Raw genomic sequence first — 19,909 nt, forward strand, 5'->3', positions numbered from 1 at the left:
GAATGGAGGCTGCCCGGGGTTGGGGGCGGCGGGGGGTGGGGAGGGGGAAGGTCTGTCTGAGATGCACCTCCCCCCAAAATATCTGCAAAACTGGAAAGACCTGTGGGCTCCCTTCTGACCTGAGGACCCACGACACCAGCTGGTCCAGGTGGGCCTGTCTGACCTTGGAAGCCCTGGGGAGAAAAATGTAAAGGGGTGTCACATGGGAGAGAGAACCAGAGAGCCTCAGGGGGTGAGGGGTCAGAAGTCAAGGGGCCACTCACCAGTTCTCCTCTCTGTCCAGGGTGCCCGGGACGCCCATCCTTCCCCTGGGGACCCTGGGGAGCAGGGTGAGAGGGAGATGAGACGGCACTAAGGAGTCTCCCCACTCCCTGGCTTCCCTCCGGGCCGCCCCCACCCAGGGTGCACGCACTTACAGGGGGACCCTTTGGCCCGGGGAATCCAGGAGGGCCCTGCAGACCTGGGAGGCCCTGAAATGGAACCAGAAGCCACGGTCTCATCCCTCCTGCCCCCCGAGCCCCACATACAGAGCACGTGGAGTGCTTTCTGCACGCCGGGCAGGGGGCCAAACACGCACCCGCAGTCATTCATTCCAATCGTCACCGCAGCCCTTTGTGGTTATTCCCATTTTATAGAGGGGGAAACTGAGGCCCAGAGAGGTGGAGTGACTCGCCCAAGGTCACGCAGCAGCTGAGTGGCAGAGCTAGGGCTTGAGCTCACAGCTCCAGACTTCAGAGGCTGCGTTCCTTCCACTGCACCCTAACTACCTCCTGGGTTCGTCTCCCATCCCGAAACACACACACACACACACACACACACACACACACACACACACACACACTCACCTTTTCCCCAGGGATCCCAGAGGCCCCGTCCTGGCCCACATCACCCTAGGACAGAGTGGATGGGATTCAGGCTGCAGGACAAACTCACAGGGAGGGCTGGGGGACCCCGGGCCGGGGGCCTGCACGAGGGCCCGATCACCCACCCAGCCCATACCTTGGGGCCCGGTTGCCCGGTGGGACCCGGTTGCCCCCTCTCTCCACGGGAGCCCTGAGTAGCAAAGAAGCCAAGATGAGAAGTGAGAGGGTGTGGGAATCTAGGAGACAAGCCCGACTCGCCTGGGCCGCCTCCCGTGGTGACCCCTCCTTGCCCCACCAGGGACACGGACATAACCCAGACCCCAGACGCTCTGCCCTGCCCGCTCACGATTCCCCACCCCCCACCCCCCGCCTCTCCTCTTGCAGCCCCTCCTCGCAGCCCTGCCCCCCAAGGCCCAGCAGGATGGGGGAGCATTCACTCTTCTTACTGGTGGCCCCCGCTCTCCTTCCAGGCCCGGCTGCCCCGCTTTGCCCTGGAGAACAAATCAGGTGACGGGGAAGCAGAAGACAGTTATGGCACAAAGACGTGAAACACACACAACCGGGCACAGACCCAGAATGGTACCTGCTGTACATTTCTTCACAAGCCTCTCACTCACACACACACACACACACACACACACACACCTACACACATTTATGTCCACGGCCACGCACGTGCATGCAGGCTTATGTCCTTGTTTACCGCAGGCCCGCGGGTTGTAACACCCAGACCCCATCTGATCTACACCGAGAGGCACCTGTACACGCAGACTCATGCGCAGTAACGCGAGGTGGGGTCACCTACCTGTGCCCCGCACCGCAGATGGGAATATGCGTGCAGACAAGTACTTCCAGGCTTAGCTACAGGGGCCTACCCACTGCCGTGCAGAGCTGCACGTGTTCCCCCAGACAAGCCCTACCCTTCCCCCCGCCCCCGGACTCACCCGCTTCCCTTTTTCTCCTAAGGGTCCCAGCGGCCCGGGAAAGCCAGTAGATCCCTGAGTTGAGAGAAACAGAGAGAAAAGATGGGGGGTGGTGGTTGTGGAGTGGGTGATCAGCAAAGTTGACCCCTCACCCTTTCAGCCACTCCGTCCTTTCCAGAAGTTTCTTTGGTCCTTCCAGGCCCATCCTCCTCCCAGGCAGCCCTCTGCCCTCCTCTTTCTCCTCGCTCACCCCTTGCTCCCTCCACTTCAGCCACACTGGCCTCCTCCATGCTACTCAGGCACACCAGTACACTCCTGCCTCAGGGCCTTTGCACTGGCTGCTTCCTTCGTCTAAAATGCTCGTCTCTCAGGTCCCCACACAGGCAGGTATTCCTATCGTCTGGATCTCATTTACATGTCAGTTCCTTAGAGAAGCCTTCTGCCACCATCCTGACCACCACGTCCTCCAAGTCACCCTCTGTCACCTTGTCCTAGTTTGTTTTCCCATAATATTTATATTGAAATGACCTTGTTCACTTGCTTACTCATCCGTTGTCTGTTTTCTCTGCTCTGACATGGTGCTCTGATCTCCTGATCTTAATCCCCTCAACCTGGTACACAGACAGGGCTTACTGGATATTGGTTAACTGACTGACCCCAGTCCATGCTGTCCTGCCCATTTGGAGGCATCCTCCCCCGTCCCCACAGAGGAACACATCACAGGCTCTGCTATCCCCTCCCGCTCCTCACCATGTTTTGAATCCCAGACCCCCCCACTGGATTAGCTATGTGGCCCTGGACAAATGGCCTACCCTCTCTGAGCATCAGTTTCCTCATTTGTAGCCTGGGGACACCAATGATACCTCCCTCACAAGTTTTTGGTGAGGATTAAAAAAAATTTTTTTTTAACGTTTATTCATTTTTTGAGACACAGAGAGAGACAGAGCATGAGCGGGGGAGGGGCAGAGAGAGGGAGACACAGAATCCGAAGCAGGCTCCAGGCTCCGATCTGACAGCACAGAGCCCGACGTGGGACGTGAACTCACGGACCATGAGATCATGACCTGAGCCGAGGTTGGGCGCTTAACTGACTAAACTACCCAGGTGTCCCTGGTGAGGATTAAACAGAATAATGAATAGGAAGCATTTTACACTGTGTGTGGCACATAGTAAGTGCTTATGAAATGTCAGCTGTCATCATTCATGCTGATTATCACTGTCTGCTATGGACTGAATGTTTGTGTCCCCTCAAAATTCATACGTTGAAGCCCTATGTTGAAGAATGGTCATTTGGAGGGGCGCCTGGTGGTTCAGTCGGTTAAGCATCTGACTGGCTCAGGTCATGATCTCACGGTTCGTGAGTCCGAGCCCCATCTCGGGCTCTGCGCTGACAGTGTGGAGCCTGCTTGGGATTCTCTCTCTCTCTCCCTCTGCCCCTCTGCCCCACCTTCTCTCTTTAAAATAAATAAAATGAGGAAAAAAAACTTTAAAAAGAAAAGGAGTCTAGGTCTCTCTGTCTCTCTCTCCCTCCCTTCTTCCCTCTCCTTGTCTCTCTTTCTCTCCCAGTGCCATGCCAAACCTTTGGTCTCAGACTTCTAGCATCCAAAACTGTGAGAAATGAATTTCTGTTGTTTCAGCCCCCCCTCCCCCGATCTAAAGTATTTTTGTTACAGCACTACGACCCTGACACTGGCTAAGGCACCTCAACTCAACCAACACACCATGCCCTCTGCCGTGTAGCACATGATGCCCAAAACACACAGACTGGTCGTGGCTAGGAGGCTTTGCTCTAACTCCCATGAACTTCTGCTCCAGCAGATTCAGTTCTATTCTAAGTTACGGTGCCTTGAGTTTCCTCCCAAATCGGTTTATGTCAGTTGCCCTTGCTCTCGGAGTCATGTGACTCAGTGAACGTTTTTACAACAACGGATGGAATGAAGAATGGAAAAACAAAAAAAAGACATCTATTGAACCTAAGTCAAATGGAAAAGACTCGCCATAGAGAGGGAAGTCACTGAAAAAAAAAGTCACTGTCAAATTAGGCACGCATAAGATGACTGCCAGATGGAAATGACAAACTGTGGCACTCTGGAAGGATTCTGCACTCAGCTCTCTTCCCAAGTGTCTAAGTTTCTGCTTCATTTTATATAAACCCACACTATAAATCATCAGTGATGTAATGAGGGTGTGGTTTAGGCAGAAATACAGGTCTAATCAGCAGCCTCATCCATCAAAACATTGGCAAAACAAATGTACATTTTATATAAGTGCATTTTAACATGTTATAATTCAAGATATGTCAAATATGTATTTTTTAAAGTTTATTTATTTTGAAAGAGAGAGAGAGCAGGAGCAGGGGAGGGGAAGGAGGAAAGAGAGAGAGAGAGAGGGACAGACAGAATCCCAAGCAGGCTCCACACTGTCAGCACAGAGCCCGATGTGGGGCTCGATCTCACAAACTATGAGGTCATGACCTGAGCCAATATCAAGAGTCAGACGCTTCACCGACTGAGCCATTTAGGAGGCCATTTCTGTTTTGTGTGTGTGTGTGTTGTTTTTTTAGTTTATTTATCTTGAGAGAGAGAGAGTGTGTGCGTGAACATGAGTGGGGGAGGGGCAGAGAGGGAGGAGAGAGAGGTCAGATGTGTATTTTTTGTGATTCTCCTCCTTACAGACTTTGAACCAACCTCAATCACACCAAATAAGAAGGATCCTATAGTTTGATTACCAAAATTATCAATGTTACTATAATCAAGTTGATGAGACAAATACAGGATCTCCATTTTGCAACAAGCAAGTGGGTTCAAGAGACTTGACCAAGGTCACTTAGCAGGTAAGGGGTCGGTATCTGAACCCAAGTCTGATGCGAAAGCTCACATCTTCGCCGTCTCTCAGTGACCCGTGGGGTGGATGGCTCAGTCCCCCAGACCACAGCCTGGCCCTCCAGATGCTGATTAGTCTCTGAGTCCTGCCCTTGCCCACCCCTAACCCCTTAGCTTCTTACCTTAGGGCCCGGACGTCCTGGGTAACCTGGGAGACCTGGCACCCCCAGCTTGCCCTGCAGAAAAATTATGGGACAAAGGTCAGGAGTTGAACCCTGAAGATCAGGAAAGAAAGGGCAGGATGGCTGGGACAGGGGGGCGGGGACAACAGCGTAGAATTCAGGGAAACGTGAGCTCAAGTCTTGGCTCCTGCCTGCTACAGGCATGTCTTTGGGCAACTCATTCCATTCAATTCTGTTGCAAACCTCAGTTTCTTTGTCTGCAAAATGGGGGTAAAAATGCCCGTCGCCTGCGGTGGGGATAAAAATCAGATAATGTAGTCTGTGCAATTTCTCTATCATGCTGAGTGAAGGAATCAGAGACGGTAAGCGAGGTAGCAGTCTCCTGAGGCTGGAGACAAAACAGCCAAGGGCAGAAGGCAAAGGGCCAGGGAACACCCTCGCTGCAGGATGGGAAGCTGGAGGGTAGACTGGAGAGGGTGACCACGGTCCATTCACCTTCTCCCCAGCTGAGCCTGGGGGCCCCTCCTCGCCGGCCAGCCCCTCCTGCCCCTTCAGCCCTTCAGGACCATCTTCTCCCCGAGGACCGGGGGGCCCGGGGGGTCCCTGCAATAGAAAGGCGGTATCAGGCCCTGTGTCACTCCGGCCGCCTCCAGCTCCCTGTCTTAGCCCCAGCACCCCCACCCCCACCAATGTCTTCCCCAAGCTCCCCAGAACCACTAGATCCCTCATCTGGAAATCATCTTACCCGATCTCCTTTAAGCCCCCCATCACCCTTGAAGCCTGGGAAGCCATCCTCTCCCTGGGGGAGAGAGAGTGTTAGAGGTCAGAGGACAGAGGTCAGGGTTTCAGGGAAGGGACACAACCAGAGTCCCGTTATTAGGGCTCCCCTCAACCAGGAATCCCCTTCCTTCTCACCTTCTCTCCTTTCTCCCCCTGGAGGCCACGGTTGCCAGAGGTACCCTGAAAAACAAGAGACCTCCAGTCCCTCTCCTGCTTCAGAAGGGCCTTCCAACTCAGTTCCCTGTCCCAAAACAGTCAGGACAGTCCCAAAAGGATATTGGACACGAGTGGAAGGGGGCAGCCTCAGAGGAAATGACCCTTCTCCAAAGCCTTGCTAGTGTGGTGTGCAAGAGGCTGCCTCTCCGCCCCTCTTCCCAATGGCAGCCTCCCAAGGTCATCTGTGTGGGGGTGTGCAGGGAAGGCCAAATTTCCGAGTAATTGATTCCAATCTCCCGGGGACACAGTGTCCACAGTTCCTTCTGGCAGGAGAATGAGGATGAACATTCCAGGCCCCAGTCTCATTCTAAAGGCAAAGGAATGTTCCCCATTGTGCTGGCTACAATGCGACTCTGTGCCTGGCAACAAAGCCAGTCTGTGCTTAGCTACACCAAGGCTGCTCAGTTCAAGCCCAGGTGCCCAAACCCCGGGCTTGGGTTGCAGTGAAAACTGCACTTGGCTACAATGTGACTGAGCTCAGAGACTATAAAGAAATTGCACTTGGATACAGCCTAACTGTGTTTTGACAATAGCATGACTGTCTCCAGCCACAGAAAGACACATGTAACTGAGCTCAGAGACTGTAATGAAATTGCACTTGGATACAACATAACTGTGTTTTGACGATAGCATGACCGTCTCCAGCCGCAGAGACACAAGGTTTAACTGAGCTCAAAGACGACAATGAAGTTGTACTTAAATACAGTATAAGTATTTTGACCCTCGCCTGCCTCCGGGCAATTCATTTGACTACAGTGTGACCAAGCTTGGCTACCGTGATTCTCTGACCCTGGCTACAACGAAACTAGACTCAGCTACAACACGGCCTTCAACTCGCTCTCTACGATTATGGCTGGTTACAACATAACTCTGACTTTGGCCACCCATAGGACTCTGTGGCCAGCTGCGATAGAACCACCTCCTTGGCTCGGAGATAACTGAGCTTACCTCCAGTGCAAAAATGTGACAAGTTGCCTCTTGGCTACCACCAAACTCTGTTCTCGGACCACAGGTACCATACTTGGCTACAACGTGACTGGACTCATACAAATGTGAAGTCCAACGTCCCTGCCCTCGGGCAACAGTACGGCTCTTGGCTTATCCCAGCATTTCTGCGCTTGAAGATCATATGGCCCTGGGCTTGAGGTAAGACATAAACTGTCTGCTTCACTACAGAGTGCTGACCTGGACTGAGCTTAGGCCCTTCACGGGCCTAACTATTCTCAATTACAAGGTGACAACTACATGACGGTACCTCCCTTTGGCTGTTCACCTCCAGGTAACACACATTTCTACATATTGTCACTCAGATGGAAACCCCACTCCCACCACACCTGTCCTGCAGATCGATACCTCTCGGCACATGTGCACAGGTTTACCATGAAGCTGGTCCCCTGGAGCTCATGCCAATGAATCACCCCTTCTTATGCGCCCCAAGCACCACCTACCTTCACACCCCGAGGTCCAGGATAGCCCGGGGGTCCTGCTGACCCTGGTGGACCCTGGGATGGAGATAAGATCAGTGCCGTCCTGTCCTTCCCCCTCCATGTTACCAGTGCCCTCATTCCTCTCCTCATGAGCCCCTGACTCCTGGCCCCGCCCTACCAACCCTCATCCCCAACCCGGCCTCTCTCCAGGCCACTCACCTGGGCCCCTTTCTCTCCTGTGGGGCCCTCGTGGCCTGGGTGACCCTGGGGGAAGAAGTTGTCGGGGGCCTGGATTTGCCATCCAAATTCCCAAGCCTCCCCCTTCTCCTTCCTCCTTCTGCCAGCACCCACTTCTCACCGGAGGGCCATCAGATCCTTGAATGCCTGGAATACCTGGGTTTCCAGGGGGGCCCTGAAAGAAGATGAGCAGTAGGGAGAGACACAGAGTCTCAGTCCGGCATCCCACCAAGAACAGCCCCGCTCAGACACGCAGCGACATCAAGGTCACAGAACAAGCACACCCCGCGGGCTACGAAACCTCTCCCGAGCTCTGCCCAGTCTTACTGAGTGACCCTGGGCCAGCCCCTTTCCCTCTCTGAGCCTCAGAAATCCTTCACTCCTGGGAGAGTGGAGACAAAGGAGGTAAAAACAGGGTGAGGAACACACTGGGCTGGGGGACTCCCCAGCTATATCCCTTTCTTTAGAAGTGTCTCCACCTTCATCTGAGAGGGGTGGGCCTAGGCAGGCATGAGGTGACCCCTGTGTTCTGCGAATAGTTGATGGGTCCAGAGGCAGGCACTGGGTCCAACTAAACCAATCATTTTCTTCTGAGAATTTGAGGTAAGCGACGTCTCACTTCATAGAAACTATGATCAGGTGGGTTTAGGTAAAGAAACTATAAGGCCATGCGGAGCTGGGGGCTGAAATGGTGATAAATCGTGCAGAAACGGGACCGGTGGGGGGTGGACAAAGACACGTGCAGGAAAAAGCCTGTCTGCCGAGGGAGAGGGAACACATGTGCCGGGGAATAAAGATGACACCACAGGACCCCAGAGAAAGGCCTTCCTGGCCCATGGATCTCGCTAATATTTTTGATGACGGTGGCTTCTGTGGGTTCCCCTAAATCCTGACAATATCCGTTTCTCCCAATCAACTCTTTCCCGTCAGTAATTTTTTTTTTTTTTTAAACTCTCAGCTTGCTGAAGGATTGTTGCGATTCACCATTATCCAGGGCTAACCACAGGGCCCTGGTGGGAAGCTTTTCCTGCAGAATTGAAGGAAGAAGACAGGAGAAGGTGGTGGTAGGTGGGGTTGTCACTCACCTTCTCCCCAGGAGTGCCAATGGGCCCCTGGGGGCCAGGGAGTCCCTGGGGACATAAAGAAAGAAAGAAAAAAGGAAGGTGAAGGAAGACATGAGAAATGAGCAATGAGCTGGGGAGTGGGGAGGCTGGGAGGGGTCTATGACCATGGCCGACTACTGTCACCCCCCGGTTATTGAAATCGATAGCTCAAACCTGGGATCCAGGATTTCCCTGCTGTCCTGGAGGGCCTGGTTCTCCCGGAGGACCCTGGGGAGAAAGTGGGGGTGCTGTGACGCTGGAAGGGACCCCAGCGTGGAAGTGCCAGTGAAGTTGACAAGGGGGCCAGGGGAGTGCACAGGGATATGGACAGATGGCCATGGGGTCGGCGCATCAGAAAGCACTAGGGGTCAGAAGGCGGGACACGTACCACATTTCCCTTGGCTCCCGGAGCACCATCAATCCCAAGTACACCCTGGGGGAGGAGAGGGTGTGAGACCCGGGCAGATACCACACAGGAGCCTGAGTCTGAGACACCGAGAGGTACAGGTGGGAAGATGAGCAGGCAGCGAAATCAGGTAACAGAAATGGGCACGCAGAGGAGACAGAGGTGAGAGGAAGACAAGCAGGGAGGTGGACAGATAGCGACAGTCTCACCGGGCGTCCCAGGGGACCAGGGGAGCCTCTAGGGCCGATCAGTCCTCGGGGGCCCTGCAAGGAGGTAGGAGTATTATTCCAGCACCCCTGCTCTGAGGCCCCATGAGTCCTGGCTCCCTCCCCTGGGCCAGGCAAAGGGGCCTGAGGGCCCTGGTACTCACCGGTTCCCCAGCCTGGCCTGTGGGCCCCGGAGGTCCCTCTGCTCCCTGTGGGAAAGCATTCATCACTCGGTGAGGGGGGGCGGGGAGTATAACCCTCAGAAAACCACCTTCCCTCATCTGGGCACCTCTTCCAGGGGATCCCAGAGCCAGAGTATAAGGCAGTAGCCAACAGACTGAGCACACGTGATTCAGTTCGGGCCCCTGACCCCAAACCTGAGTCCCACCTACCAACTCTGGTGCTAGCTCCCAGCCCTCAGTCTATCTTTTTGATCCCCACTGAGGATCCTGGCCCTCCAGCACAGACCCTCACCTCTCATCCCGGCCCCTGAAGACTCCATTCCTCTCTGACTCTCACTCTAAACCATTCCCTCTCTTCCCCAAACTTACCTTCTCACCATCCTCTCCTGGGGGGCCAGGATGCCCCACATGGCCAAAGTCACCCTGGAGTTAGGAGGGGGGGGGCGTTCAGAGTGGAGATGTGAGGGTAGAGACCAGCCTCCCAGGGAAGGACATGCGGCACAGGAATGAGAGCTCGGACATGGGGATGGGGATTCTGACCCTGGGGGTGGGGAGGGCATCCTGAATACTGGGAGGTTTGACATGCGGGAGGGGCCTCACACACTCACCCTTTGGCCCTTCTCACCAGGCAGCCCTGGCAGGCCGTCAAAGCCCCGATCACCCTGCACAAAGAGACACCGCCTGAACCCCGAATCCTCGACCCACCCGTCCCTCCAAGTCCCGAACCTGACCTTATCACCTACCTTAGGTCCTGTGTCCCCTGGGAGGCCCCGGGCCCCATCTGCTCCAGAGCGGCCCTGTCAGGGAGGTGACAACATCAAGACACCCACTGCTGTCTGTTGAGCTCCTCCCTCATGAAGAATCCTGGGGGATTCTCTGTGTACCAGTTTAACCTCCCAAACACATCTCAAACCCGTCCACTGTTCTTTATCTCCAGGCCCTTTCCCCGAGCGCACATCACCAGGATCACAAAAATTAAAATCTCCGGTCTCCAGGGGCGCCTGGGTGGCGCAGTCGGTTAAGCGTCCGACTTCAGCCAGGTCACGATCTCGCCGTGAGTCCGTGAGTTCGAGCCCCGCGTCAGGCTCTGGGCTGATGGCTCGGAGCCTGGAGCCTGTTTCCGATTCTGTGTCTCCCTCTCTCTCTGCCCCTCCCCCGTTCATGCTCTGTCTCTCTCTGTCCCAAAAATAAATAAAAAACGTTGAAAAAAAATTAAAAAAAAAAAAAAAAAATCTCCGGTCTCCATTAATTGTCCCAGTTCTTCATTCCCCGCTGCATTTAAAAATTGTCTGGAATTATCCTGCTCATCATCTCCCTCAGTAGACCAGTCTTTTCTTTTGCGCATGCTGTTCCTTCTACTGGAATGCCCTTCCTCTCCTGTTTACTTGGTTATACCTCAGACCTCAGTTCAAGCATCAGTCTCTCTAGAAAGTCCTCCTTGGCTCTGTGACCTGACCAGATCCCTTTGTGACACACTCAGTGGAGCTGTCATTCTCCTTCCTCGGTGCCCTTATCCCACCAATGACACCAGCAGACCCTGCGGGCACGGAGCCAAGACTCCTGCTGGGTGTTGAGGGATAGACGAGGGATGGCCTAAAGACTTACGAGCCACTCACCATCTTTCCCTCCCGGCCAGGGGGCCCAAGAGGTCCCTGAAGGCCTCGGGGACCCTAGGAGAGAAAAGGAGGAAGAAAAAGGAGAACAAGAAGGAGAAAGGACTTATTTTTAATCAATCTCTAGGAAGGGCAGCAATTGCAAAGGTATTCTCAGCCCCTTTGTCATTGTCCTCAAACAGCACTTTATCCTGTGGCTCCGGGAGAAGACCCTTCCCCTCCAATCCTGGCCCCATCCCCACCAGTCTCACCTGTGGCCCCATTTCTCCCATCTCTCCTTTCTGACCAGGATACCCAGGGAGACCCTTGGAGGAAAGAGATGGGGAAATGGAATTAGAGGGAGATTGCCCTTCTCCACTGATGTGTCCCCCTCCTCTGTACAGTCTCCTTACTCACCACAGGGCCTGGGCGCCCAGTGAGCCCCACCGGGCCAGGAGGACCTTTCATAGACAGCTGGAAAGATGGGGGAAACAGATCCTCAGGTCTCCCACAAAACCCCAACACCCTCCAAAAGAGCATCTTCAGGAGACAAACATCCACCTGCCCCCCGACTAGCCTCCATTATCCCCATCTCTGTCACTCCCTCAATGTCCTCCCATTACCCCCCGTTGGTCCCCTGATTATCTTCCACTCACCTGAGCCTGTTGCAGGACTGCCTGCGCCTGGGCTTGCTGGAAGGAGACTGGGGGTCCTTTGAGGGAGCTGCTTGCAAACTGGAACTAGGGGGCAGCTAGTCATGAGGGGGGGCCCAAGGAGAGGCCCCTCCTGGGTCAGGACTACACCCCCCAAGGATGTGCTACCCTATCCCCCTCTTACCGGCATCATGATCACAGTGCCTGGTAGACCCCGGATGCCATCGATGCCAGGGATTCCGGGGAGGCCAGCAGGACCCTGAGAGAGGGAGAGACACAGAGGGGGATGGAGGCAGAGAGACAGACAGACAGAGATGAGAGATAGAGATAGAGGGGGAGAGGGGAGAGACAGAGACATAGGGAGAAAGACTGAGATGAAGGACACTCAGGGATAGAGACAGATGGAAGGAGAAAAGCAGGGGATACACCCCCAGAGACAGGACGTGGGCCAGAGTGACAATTCACAGATGGAAAGAGAGATGAGCAAGTGGGGCCAGTGCCAGCTTCAGTGTGGTGTCCTCAGTCCCTGCCTCCCAGATCCATGTTCAGACATACACGTGCCCACCTTCGGCCACATGGCCCAAAACCTCACCCCCCCAAAAGGATACAACCCAGTGGGAGTCTCTTACCGGTAGACCAGGGTCTCCAGGGAATCCTGGGGGGCCGGGAGGGCCTGAGGGGCCGACCACCCCCTGTTGGGGACAGAGAACAGAGGTTCATAAGAAGTACAAAGCTCGAGCCAGGCCAACTTCTGACTCACCACTGACTCTGACCCCATGCAGACCTCCTTACCCATCACTGAGCCATTCCTGGCCCCTCAGTACTATATTGACCCATACCACCCCCCAACTTTACATCCCAACCCCTATTTTGATTCACCCTTTGAGCCTCAAATATGCAATGATCTTTTAACGATATGGCAATGTTACACCTCAACCCTCCACCCCCGGGTCTCAAATACCCCAACTAGAATAGAAAGGAAGAGGGGGGTGCAGCCATCACTCACTCGGGGTCCTGGGGCTCCTGGAGGTCCCTCAAACTGCTGTCCCTGAGGGAGAAATGAGTGTGACCCCCGTTCTAGCCCAGATCTCTCCACCTCCTCCTAGCCCCAGGCCCCTCACCTGTTCAATCACTGCTGGTTCCCCTTTTGCTCCCTTCTCTCCAGCACCCTGGGGCAGGGGAATGAACAGAAAAGAGATGTGAGCCCTGACCATGGTCAAGGAGAAGAGCATGAACTTCAGGGTGTGCTGTGGGGTCCTAATCCTGGAGCTGCCTCTCACTATCTGGTGACGGGGAACAACTTATTCGACTCCTATGGCCTCACCTGCAGAGTCAGTAAGCAAATGATAACAGTGTATGTCCCCCAGGAAGAAGAATAAATTAAAACAATGGTCGACACATAACAAGCCCTCAGGGTAGGTTGGCTATGAGCATTCCCCTCCTCCCTTGCCCAATACCAAGGCTAGAACCTGGGACCCTTCCCAGTCTGCCCTATTTTCCGAAGCAATCTTATCCAATCCCTTGGCTAAAGGTAGCATCCCTCCGGTTGATGGTTCCCAAGTCTTTATCTCCAGCCTAGACCATGTCCCTTGAACTCCAGAATCTTCTAAACAATCACCCACTTGGCATCTCCATTTGGATGCCAAGCAGGGGTTGCCAGTTTAGCACATCCAAAATGGGACCCTTGATGCTTTCCACCCGCTCTTCCTTTAGGCGTCCCCATCTTGTTCAAAGGTGCCACCATGCATCGGCTAAGTCATCCTCGCATCCTTCTCCATCTCCAGTAGCAAGACCGGCCCAGATCTGTCCACTTCTTTCTGTCCCCACTGTCACCACCTTGCTCCAGGTCACCAGGCTCTTGCTGCACAGACCACTGGTTTCCCTGCTGCCCCTCTGGCTCCCCCTACAGTCCATATGCTGTTCAGCAGCCAGAAAGAGCTTTTAAAGCTCCAAGTCCGATCAGGCTCCATGAGCTTGATCAAGAGGTTTCTCATCACACTTGGACTAAAGGCCAAACGCACAATTCTGTGCACAGAGCCATCCATTCGCGAAGTTCCTGTCACATCAGCATAGTGATAATATTTAGCAACTACAGTGGGGTGGTGGGAAGGCATTCTAGGCAAGATTAAAAGAAGGCAAAAGAGAAAATGCGGTCCTATGTGGTTCCAGGCAGGACCTCCTCCCCCCCACCCCCCACCCAAATCCTCAGACTCACAGAAAAAATCTGGAACTGAGTCTGTGACGGCTGCTCTGCTGCCCGGAAGACAGGGACAATGGTAGGGCCACCTCCTTCTTTGTCTTCTTTGGCTAACTTAGTCTCCAGGGTCCTCAGTTCTGTTCCACTGTCAGGGTCCAGGGGCCCCTGAGAACATTGTGACAGACCCAAGTTTGTCCCTGATGTCCTCATTGTCTGCCACCACCAGTTCCCAGGACTTTCCCTTCCCTTCCCTTCCAGCCGCATCCACTTCCCACCGACCTCTAGCATGGTGACATTGTGGCCGATAGTCACAGTGGTGGTCATGACCAAAGGCGTGGGAATCGGAGGTAAAGTTGAAGCTGGTGTCTCTGTCTGGGGGATGTCAGTGGAGGTCTGCAGCAGGGACAGAAGAAGTATCAGTCCCCCAGGGGAAGCTAGACCCTGCCCCCGCCCCCAGCAATGCCCAGTCCGAGGAAGGAAACAAAGGACGACCCCCAAAAAACCATCAGTGGGGTGTAAGGTAGGGGACTGGGACTGGTCAATGGAGGCAAACGTGTTCTGACTGGATCAGGACAGCCGCCAGCAGAGGGAGGCCTCTTGTGTGGAAGAAGAGCAAGGCTGGGTCAGGTCTGGGAGACCTAGAAGGCAGAGTGGGGCTGGCTCGATAACCACAGTCAAGGTCCAGTACTCGGGGCCAGACTCCAAGAAGCCCACCCCACATGTCTTCTCCCAAGGCAGAGCTCAGTGGTCAGCCAGCCAGGCCACAATTAGAGAGGCCTGGACAGCTGTAGAGAAATTTGGTCAAGGGCACAAAGAGGGTAGTAGAGGCCCAGGCCCTTCCTGAGGAAGGGGTTGGGGAGGGGTTCTTTTTCTGGGCCTGAAGTGATCATTTCTTTCTCTCCACTGAGTTAGTACATCAGTGAGAACAGATGGAATGTAACCAGTGACTCTCCCCCAACCAATGGCCTGCACCAAGGATGCCCACCCAGTGACTCACCAGCTAATGATCTCCCATTAATGACCTCTAATGATTCCTACAACCAGGGGCCCATTAGTGACTCCCTAATTAATGACCCCCATCAATATCCCCTGACTAATGATCCCACTAAGGGACTTAACCAATGACCCCTCCAGCTAATAACTCACATCACTAGCCTTTATTCCTGTAACTAGTGATCCATCAGCGGCCCCTGCAGTCAATGACTACAACCATTTACTCTCCCATCCAGTGACCTCCCCAACCAATGACCCCCTCCACAACAAGTACTAGCTAGTAGACCCTCAACTACTAAGCCTTACCAGTGACCCCCTAATCAATTATTCCCCTAACCAGTGACCCTCCAACAACAAGCAACCATGAGCGAGCCCATCTATTGCTACCCCACCAATGACCCAAACGGTAATTTCACTAATCAGTGACCCATCAATGCCTTCCCAACTAATAATCCATCAGGGACTCCCAAACCAATTATCTCATCCATGACCCCTGAAAGTCATTTCTCCAACTGGTGACTATAACTGGTGACCCCGCTAGTGCCTTCTAATCAGTGATCCCCTACTGATGACCTACCTTCCTTCCCAACTAATAATCCCCATCAATGGCCCCTTCCCATTAACCCTAAACCAGTGACAACAATAACACCAACAGTGGTCTCTATCAATGACTTCCAACAATGACCCCCGCTTAGGAACCTCTCAAACATCAACCTCAATCAATATCTCCCTTTAGTGACTTCCCAACCCGCAATCTCTATCAGGAAAGCCAAATAGTGCCCCCCAATTAGACTTCTCCAATGAATAACCCTCACCAGCTACCTAGACCAATCAATCCCAAACAATGACAGTCTAACTAATGAACCCATTATTCACTCCAGCTAATTGCTGCCCTTAAGCAGTAGCCTCCATCAAGAACCTCCTAATATAAAGTAATCATCTGGGTTTGCCCCTTTCCTCCAGCCCCAAAAACTGGACATTGAGGAGCAGAGATGAGAAAGCTCATAAGACAGTACCAGCCCCCCTGCCACACATAGTTGTCAGCTGAGACAAGTCAAAGGTCAGGGATTGGAGACCAAAGGCATAGAACTTGGATGAGGTACCAGCAGTCAGTAGGAATCAGAGACCAGAGGTCAGGCAGTCAAAGAGCAGAGGCGAGTGGCTGCAGATCCCTTACCTGGTTCTCCACGGAGCCAGGAGGTAGGCTTGGGGTCAAAGTCTCCTTGTTCTTCTTCTTCTTCCTGCCCTTCCCCTTACGACCTCGCCCTTTTTTCTTCCCTTTTCCCTTCCCCTTACGTCGAGGGGCTGGAGTTTCTGGCTCACCCTGGGGGGCCTGGGAAGAGGACCTCCATCAGGTCCAGAGCCCCTCAGCGGAGCCCCCATGGCTCAGTCATCTGGGACCATGCTGGCACATGGCTCATTGGTCCCATGTTTTGAACCCAGGGCTCACTCAGTCCTGTGACCTAGGGTCAAGCATACAATCTGGATCCAAGAATCACTCAGTTATGTGACTTAGATCAAGGTCACTCATGTCTAGGATCTTCTTGAGGGCAGGAGTCACTCAGTCCCAGGTAGGGGTCAGAATTCACTCATTCCTGAGATCTGGATCCAGGGATGATTCAGCCTGACCTCAGGACAAACGCCTCACTTACCCCTGTGGCTACAGGGTCGAGGTTGTCACAGCCAGGAAGGTACCGCTCACAGGCCTGGAAGGCAGCCTGAGGATCCGGACTTATCAGCAACTCCTGAATATCTCCCTGGGGAGAGGATGGGGGCCAGGGAAAGAAAGCCACAGGCTGACTCTGACACCCTATTCCAAGCACCAAGGCTTGGTATTTCTCTACCGAGGGCCCCATAAGTATAAAGAGGGGGTGGCCCCACCACAGCCCCCACAATCCCTCTGAGAGGGAGGAAGATTCTGTTACGGTCACACCAAATCACAGCCATAAATCATACCCTACAACACCTGTCCCATCAGAGGCACATTTGTTCCTTTGCCCCCAGGCACCTGACACCTAATATGTGCCAGGTGCCCTTTAAGGTGTTGGGGATAAGGAGGGGAACAAGATGAATGTGGTCCCTGGCCCCCTGGAGGGGACACACATCACAACCACACACAGTCACACACCATCGTAGCAACCAGTAGAGTCCCACGTCTCCACCGTATTCTACCACGAGTCAAGCATGCGCCACCGCGTACTATTGTTTTGTGGCCCTACGATCTCACGCACCGCAAGATGCACAACGATGCATTCCGCTCCCTCTCCTCAGCTTCCTGGACCTGGGGTGAAGCTGGACAAAACGCCTTCCCGTCCCCTGCCTCAGTTTCCCCGACCACTGAATCCCTACCTCAAAAGTCTCCTCCCCGAGGTCCTGGGTGCCCAACACAGTGAGTCCAGCCGTGCTAATGAATCGAGGCCCCTGGCCCAACGTGGGGGGCTGAGGTTCACAGTCGGCCACCAGAGTCACCATCCTGCCATCCACACTGATTGCCACACGGTGCCACCTGCAAGAGGACAGTCTCAGTCGGGGGTGCTTCTCACCCCACTTCTCTCTGGACCCCAACCTTCCCTATACTCACCTGCCATCCATGAGGTTGACCTGCTGGGGGAGGGGGCTGAAGGAGTCACCTAGGAGACCCAGAGCTGGCCCCAGAGCCAGGCCCAGCTGCCGAGCACCACCCTCATCATAAATGGACAGAAGGACAGATTGGTTGGCTGGCTGGCCCCGCAGAGTGATCAGCACGGAAAAGTTCTCGGGAAAGTGCCCATCTGAAGGGGCAGAGGGAAAGGGGCAGCTTAGAGGGCCTGGCAGGGACCCATGCTCCCAGGATGACCCCGCCAACCCCTCCTGCACTGACTCACCTGGAAAAAGCTCCCACGTAGGGGTGCCAAGTGTGGTGGCCTTGCCAACCCTGAATGCCCGGTCACCCTCCGGGGCCCTCTGGGGGCAGAAGCCAGGCCCTTCAGAGACCCCAGCCTGGCCCCCTCGCACACCCAGGGCCTTCAGCACATCCACAGGGTCTGCTGTAGAGAGAAGCCGGGGTGCAAGGCAGTTAAAAAAATCTAGGACTCCATGTGAGCAGCTCAGGTTTGGGGGCTTCAGCCCCCCACGGTGTCTGTGGGTCAGAGAGAAGGAGCAGGCGCGGGACCTGACCCACCTCACCACCCCACAGCTGTTCCAGCCTCGTCAGCCTGTTGACTCCTGTTCCCCACCACCCCCCCGCTTGGTTTTTGGTAGGGGAAAAAAAAAAAGCTGACCTACTTCTGGGATGAATCAAGGCTTCCTGGCCTGAGCCCCAGAGCCAGACTGTCCCCCTCTCTGCTCTCCCCCGCACCAACTCCCTGGGGCTGCTTCCCAGCCTGAAGCCCCCTGCCAGGGGAAACCCGCTTGGAGAGGGGGGGCTCCTAGTGTGTGTCTCCCCCACCTCCTCCCTCTGACCTCCTCCTTTGACTGCCACTTCCTCTGAATTCCTCCTCCCTGATCATCACCCATGATCTACTCTCTTTCGCCACTACCTCTCCTGACTTCTTCCTTCTGACCCCCTCCTTGATCACCATCACCCATGACCTCCTGTTTCTGCCTAACCCAGTCTCCTCCATCTGACCTGTGACCTCCCCATTTTATCACCTTCTCTGACCTCCTCCTGATGACTGCCTCTCTCTAATAACCTCCTGACCTCCTCCCTCTGACCCTATCCCTCCTGACCTCCTCCCTCTGACCCTATCCCTCTTATCCTAGCAAAGGAGGGAACTGGTGTGGCCCAACCAGATCCTAATCCAGGCCATCCTACCAGCCCCACCCCACACAGCAGGCCAGTGCTAAGTGGAACCACATGGCTTGGGCAGGGGAGGGCGGGGGCTTCCTCTGGGCCCAAAGCCCCTGCCTGCTCTCCCCTCCCCCCAGCAGACTGTCCCACTGACCCCCTGACCCAGCCTCTTGGCAGGAGCCAGATTCTGTCAAATCTGTCCATGACCTCACCCTGGGGGCGGTTCTACTGACCTCACCATTGGGAGTGAGGGTGGGGGGCCAGACTTGGGGGAGATAGGGGCTTGGATGAGGGACCCCCATCCCAGCTCCTCCTGGGTCAGACCCTTCATTCTCCAGATTTACAGACACTTATTCCAGCCTCCGCTCACTCTTGCCTCCAACCTCCTGTTCTGTCTTTCTCCTCTCCCCCTCCCTGCCCTCTCTCTGTCCCACTTTCTGTGTTGGTCTTTCCAGGTCTTTCTCTGCATCCAACTCTGAATCAGTCTGTCTCTCTCACTCTCTTGTTTCCTAGCTCTTTCTGCGTGTCTCCTGGTACTTCATTGGTTCTCCTTCCTCTCTGTCTCTCTGTCCCTCTGTCCCTCCTCTCTCTCCCTCTCCCTCTCTCTCTCTATAGATAGATAGATAGATAGATAGATAGATAGATAGATATACATATACATATATATACATATATACACATATCTGGCGGGGGTTACTCTCCTCATCCCCCTCTCTCTCCATACACACACACACACACACACCCCTGTTCTGCTGCTGCCACCACCAGCCCCGTCTCTAATTGCCTGTTCTCTGGCTAGGCTGTCATTAAGAGGTATTTGGGTTACAGTCCCCTGAGACTAAGATCTGGGCTCCCAGGCTCTGTCAACCACAAGGGTCACTCCCCCATGGAATGATCATCCCAGCTGCCCCCTCTCCAGGCTGGAGCCCCAGGGAGGGCTGAGAGTCACGACCCCGTACGGTATGGCTCTCCCAGGCTTTCCCCTCACCCAGACCCCTGTCTCGATGCAGCAGGAATGGGTGTCCCCTCAACCAGCTGCTCAGTCACATTTAAAAAGTCCTTCTCAGCACCTAACCCAAATGTCTCTTGCTTCAATCTTGCATATCTTCTGTAGTGACCTTTCAGAAACTGACTGCCCTTTCTTTTCATGGCTGGCTTTGTGACAAGGGGACACACAAGAGGCATTGAGTCCTGCCTGCAGGGTCAGAGGGTGGGGGTCTGTCAGGGACCCAGCCTGACCTTCCCCCACTCTCTCTACTGTCCTGGTCAGGGCCCCAGGAAGATGTTGGATGGGGTCTAGGATATGAAGGGAGGCAGGCAGGGACTAACTAGGCTGGGGCATGGTTGGGATCTCCTCA

At 54.5% G+C, this 19,909-nt stretch overlaps 1 protein-coding gene across 2 annotated transcripts in view; it reads right to left on the reverse strand.

Moving 5' to 3' along the window:
* Positions 1–19,909, reverse strand: part of COL5A3 (collagen type V alpha 3 chain) — a 35,827-nt gene that overhangs the window by 13,939 nt on the left and 1,979 nt on the right. The window contains exons 2-38 of one of the 2 annotated variants that reach the window (XM_060630167.3): positions 17,647–17,805; positions 17,364–17,553; positions 17,132–17,288; positions 16,435–16,539; positions 15,960–16,115; positions 14,069–14,182; positions 13,808–13,954; positions 12,714–12,761; positions 12,599–12,640; positions 12,222–12,284; positions 11,777–11,851; positions 11,596–11,679; positions 11,357–11,413; positions 11,212–11,265; positions 10,964–11,017; positions 10,091–10,144; positions 9,956–10,009; positions 9,717–9,770; positions 9,330–9,374; positions 9,169–9,222; positions 8,942–8,986; positions 8,728–8,781; positions 8,536–8,580; positions 7,572–7,625; positions 7,433–7,477; positions 7,235–7,288; positions 5,706–5,750; positions 5,536–5,589; positions 5,286–5,393; positions 4,791–4,844; positions 1,808–1,861; positions 1,310–1,354; positions 1,000–1,053; positions 846–890; positions 417–470; positions 264–317; positions 120–173 (exon numbers count right to left, since the gene is read on the reverse strand). In XM_060630167.3, coding sequence (XP_060486150.3) covers positions 120–173; positions 264–317; positions 417–470; positions 846–890; positions 1,000–1,053; positions 1,310–1,354; positions 1,808–1,861; positions 4,791–4,844; positions 5,286–5,393; positions 5,536–5,589; positions 5,706–5,750; positions 7,235–7,288; positions 7,433–7,477; positions 7,572–7,625; positions 8,536–8,580; positions 8,728–8,781; positions 8,942–8,986; positions 9,169–9,222; positions 9,330–9,374; positions 9,717–9,770; positions 9,956–10,009; positions 10,091–10,144; positions 10,964–11,017; positions 11,212–11,265; positions 11,357–11,413; positions 11,596–11,679; positions 11,777–11,851; positions 12,222–12,284; positions 12,599–12,640; positions 12,714–12,761; positions 13,808–13,954; positions 14,069–14,182; positions 15,960–16,115; positions 16,435–16,539; positions 17,132–17,288; positions 17,364–17,553; positions 17,647–17,805 — 2,684 coding nt within the window. Of the gene's footprint in view, positions 1–119; positions 174–263; positions 318–416; positions 471–845; positions 891–999; positions 1,054–1,309; positions 1,355–1,807; positions 1,862–4,790; positions 4,845–5,285; positions 5,394–5,535; positions 5,590–5,705; positions 5,751–7,234; positions 7,289–7,432; positions 7,478–7,571; positions 7,626–8,535; positions 8,581–8,727; positions 8,782–8,941; positions 8,987–9,168; positions 9,223–9,329; positions 9,375–9,716; positions 9,771–9,955; positions 10,010–10,090; positions 10,145–10,963; positions 11,018–11,211; positions 11,266–11,356; positions 11,414–11,595; positions 11,680–11,776; positions 11,852–12,221; positions 12,285–12,598; positions 12,641–12,713; positions 12,762–13,807; positions 13,955–14,068; positions 14,183–15,959; positions 16,116–16,434; positions 16,540–17,131; positions 17,289–17,363; positions 17,554–17,646; positions 17,809–19,909 lie in introns of both variants that reach the window. The other variant, XM_060630165.3, reaches the window with a different exon arrangement.

This window comes from Panthera onca, chromosome A2, assembly GCF_046562875.1.
Source record: "Panthera onca isolate mPanOnc1 chromosome A2, mPanOnc1 haplotype 2, whole genome shotgun sequence".
NCBI classification, from domain to species: Eukaryota; Metazoa; Chordata; class Mammalia; order Carnivora; family Felidae; genus Panthera; species Panthera onca.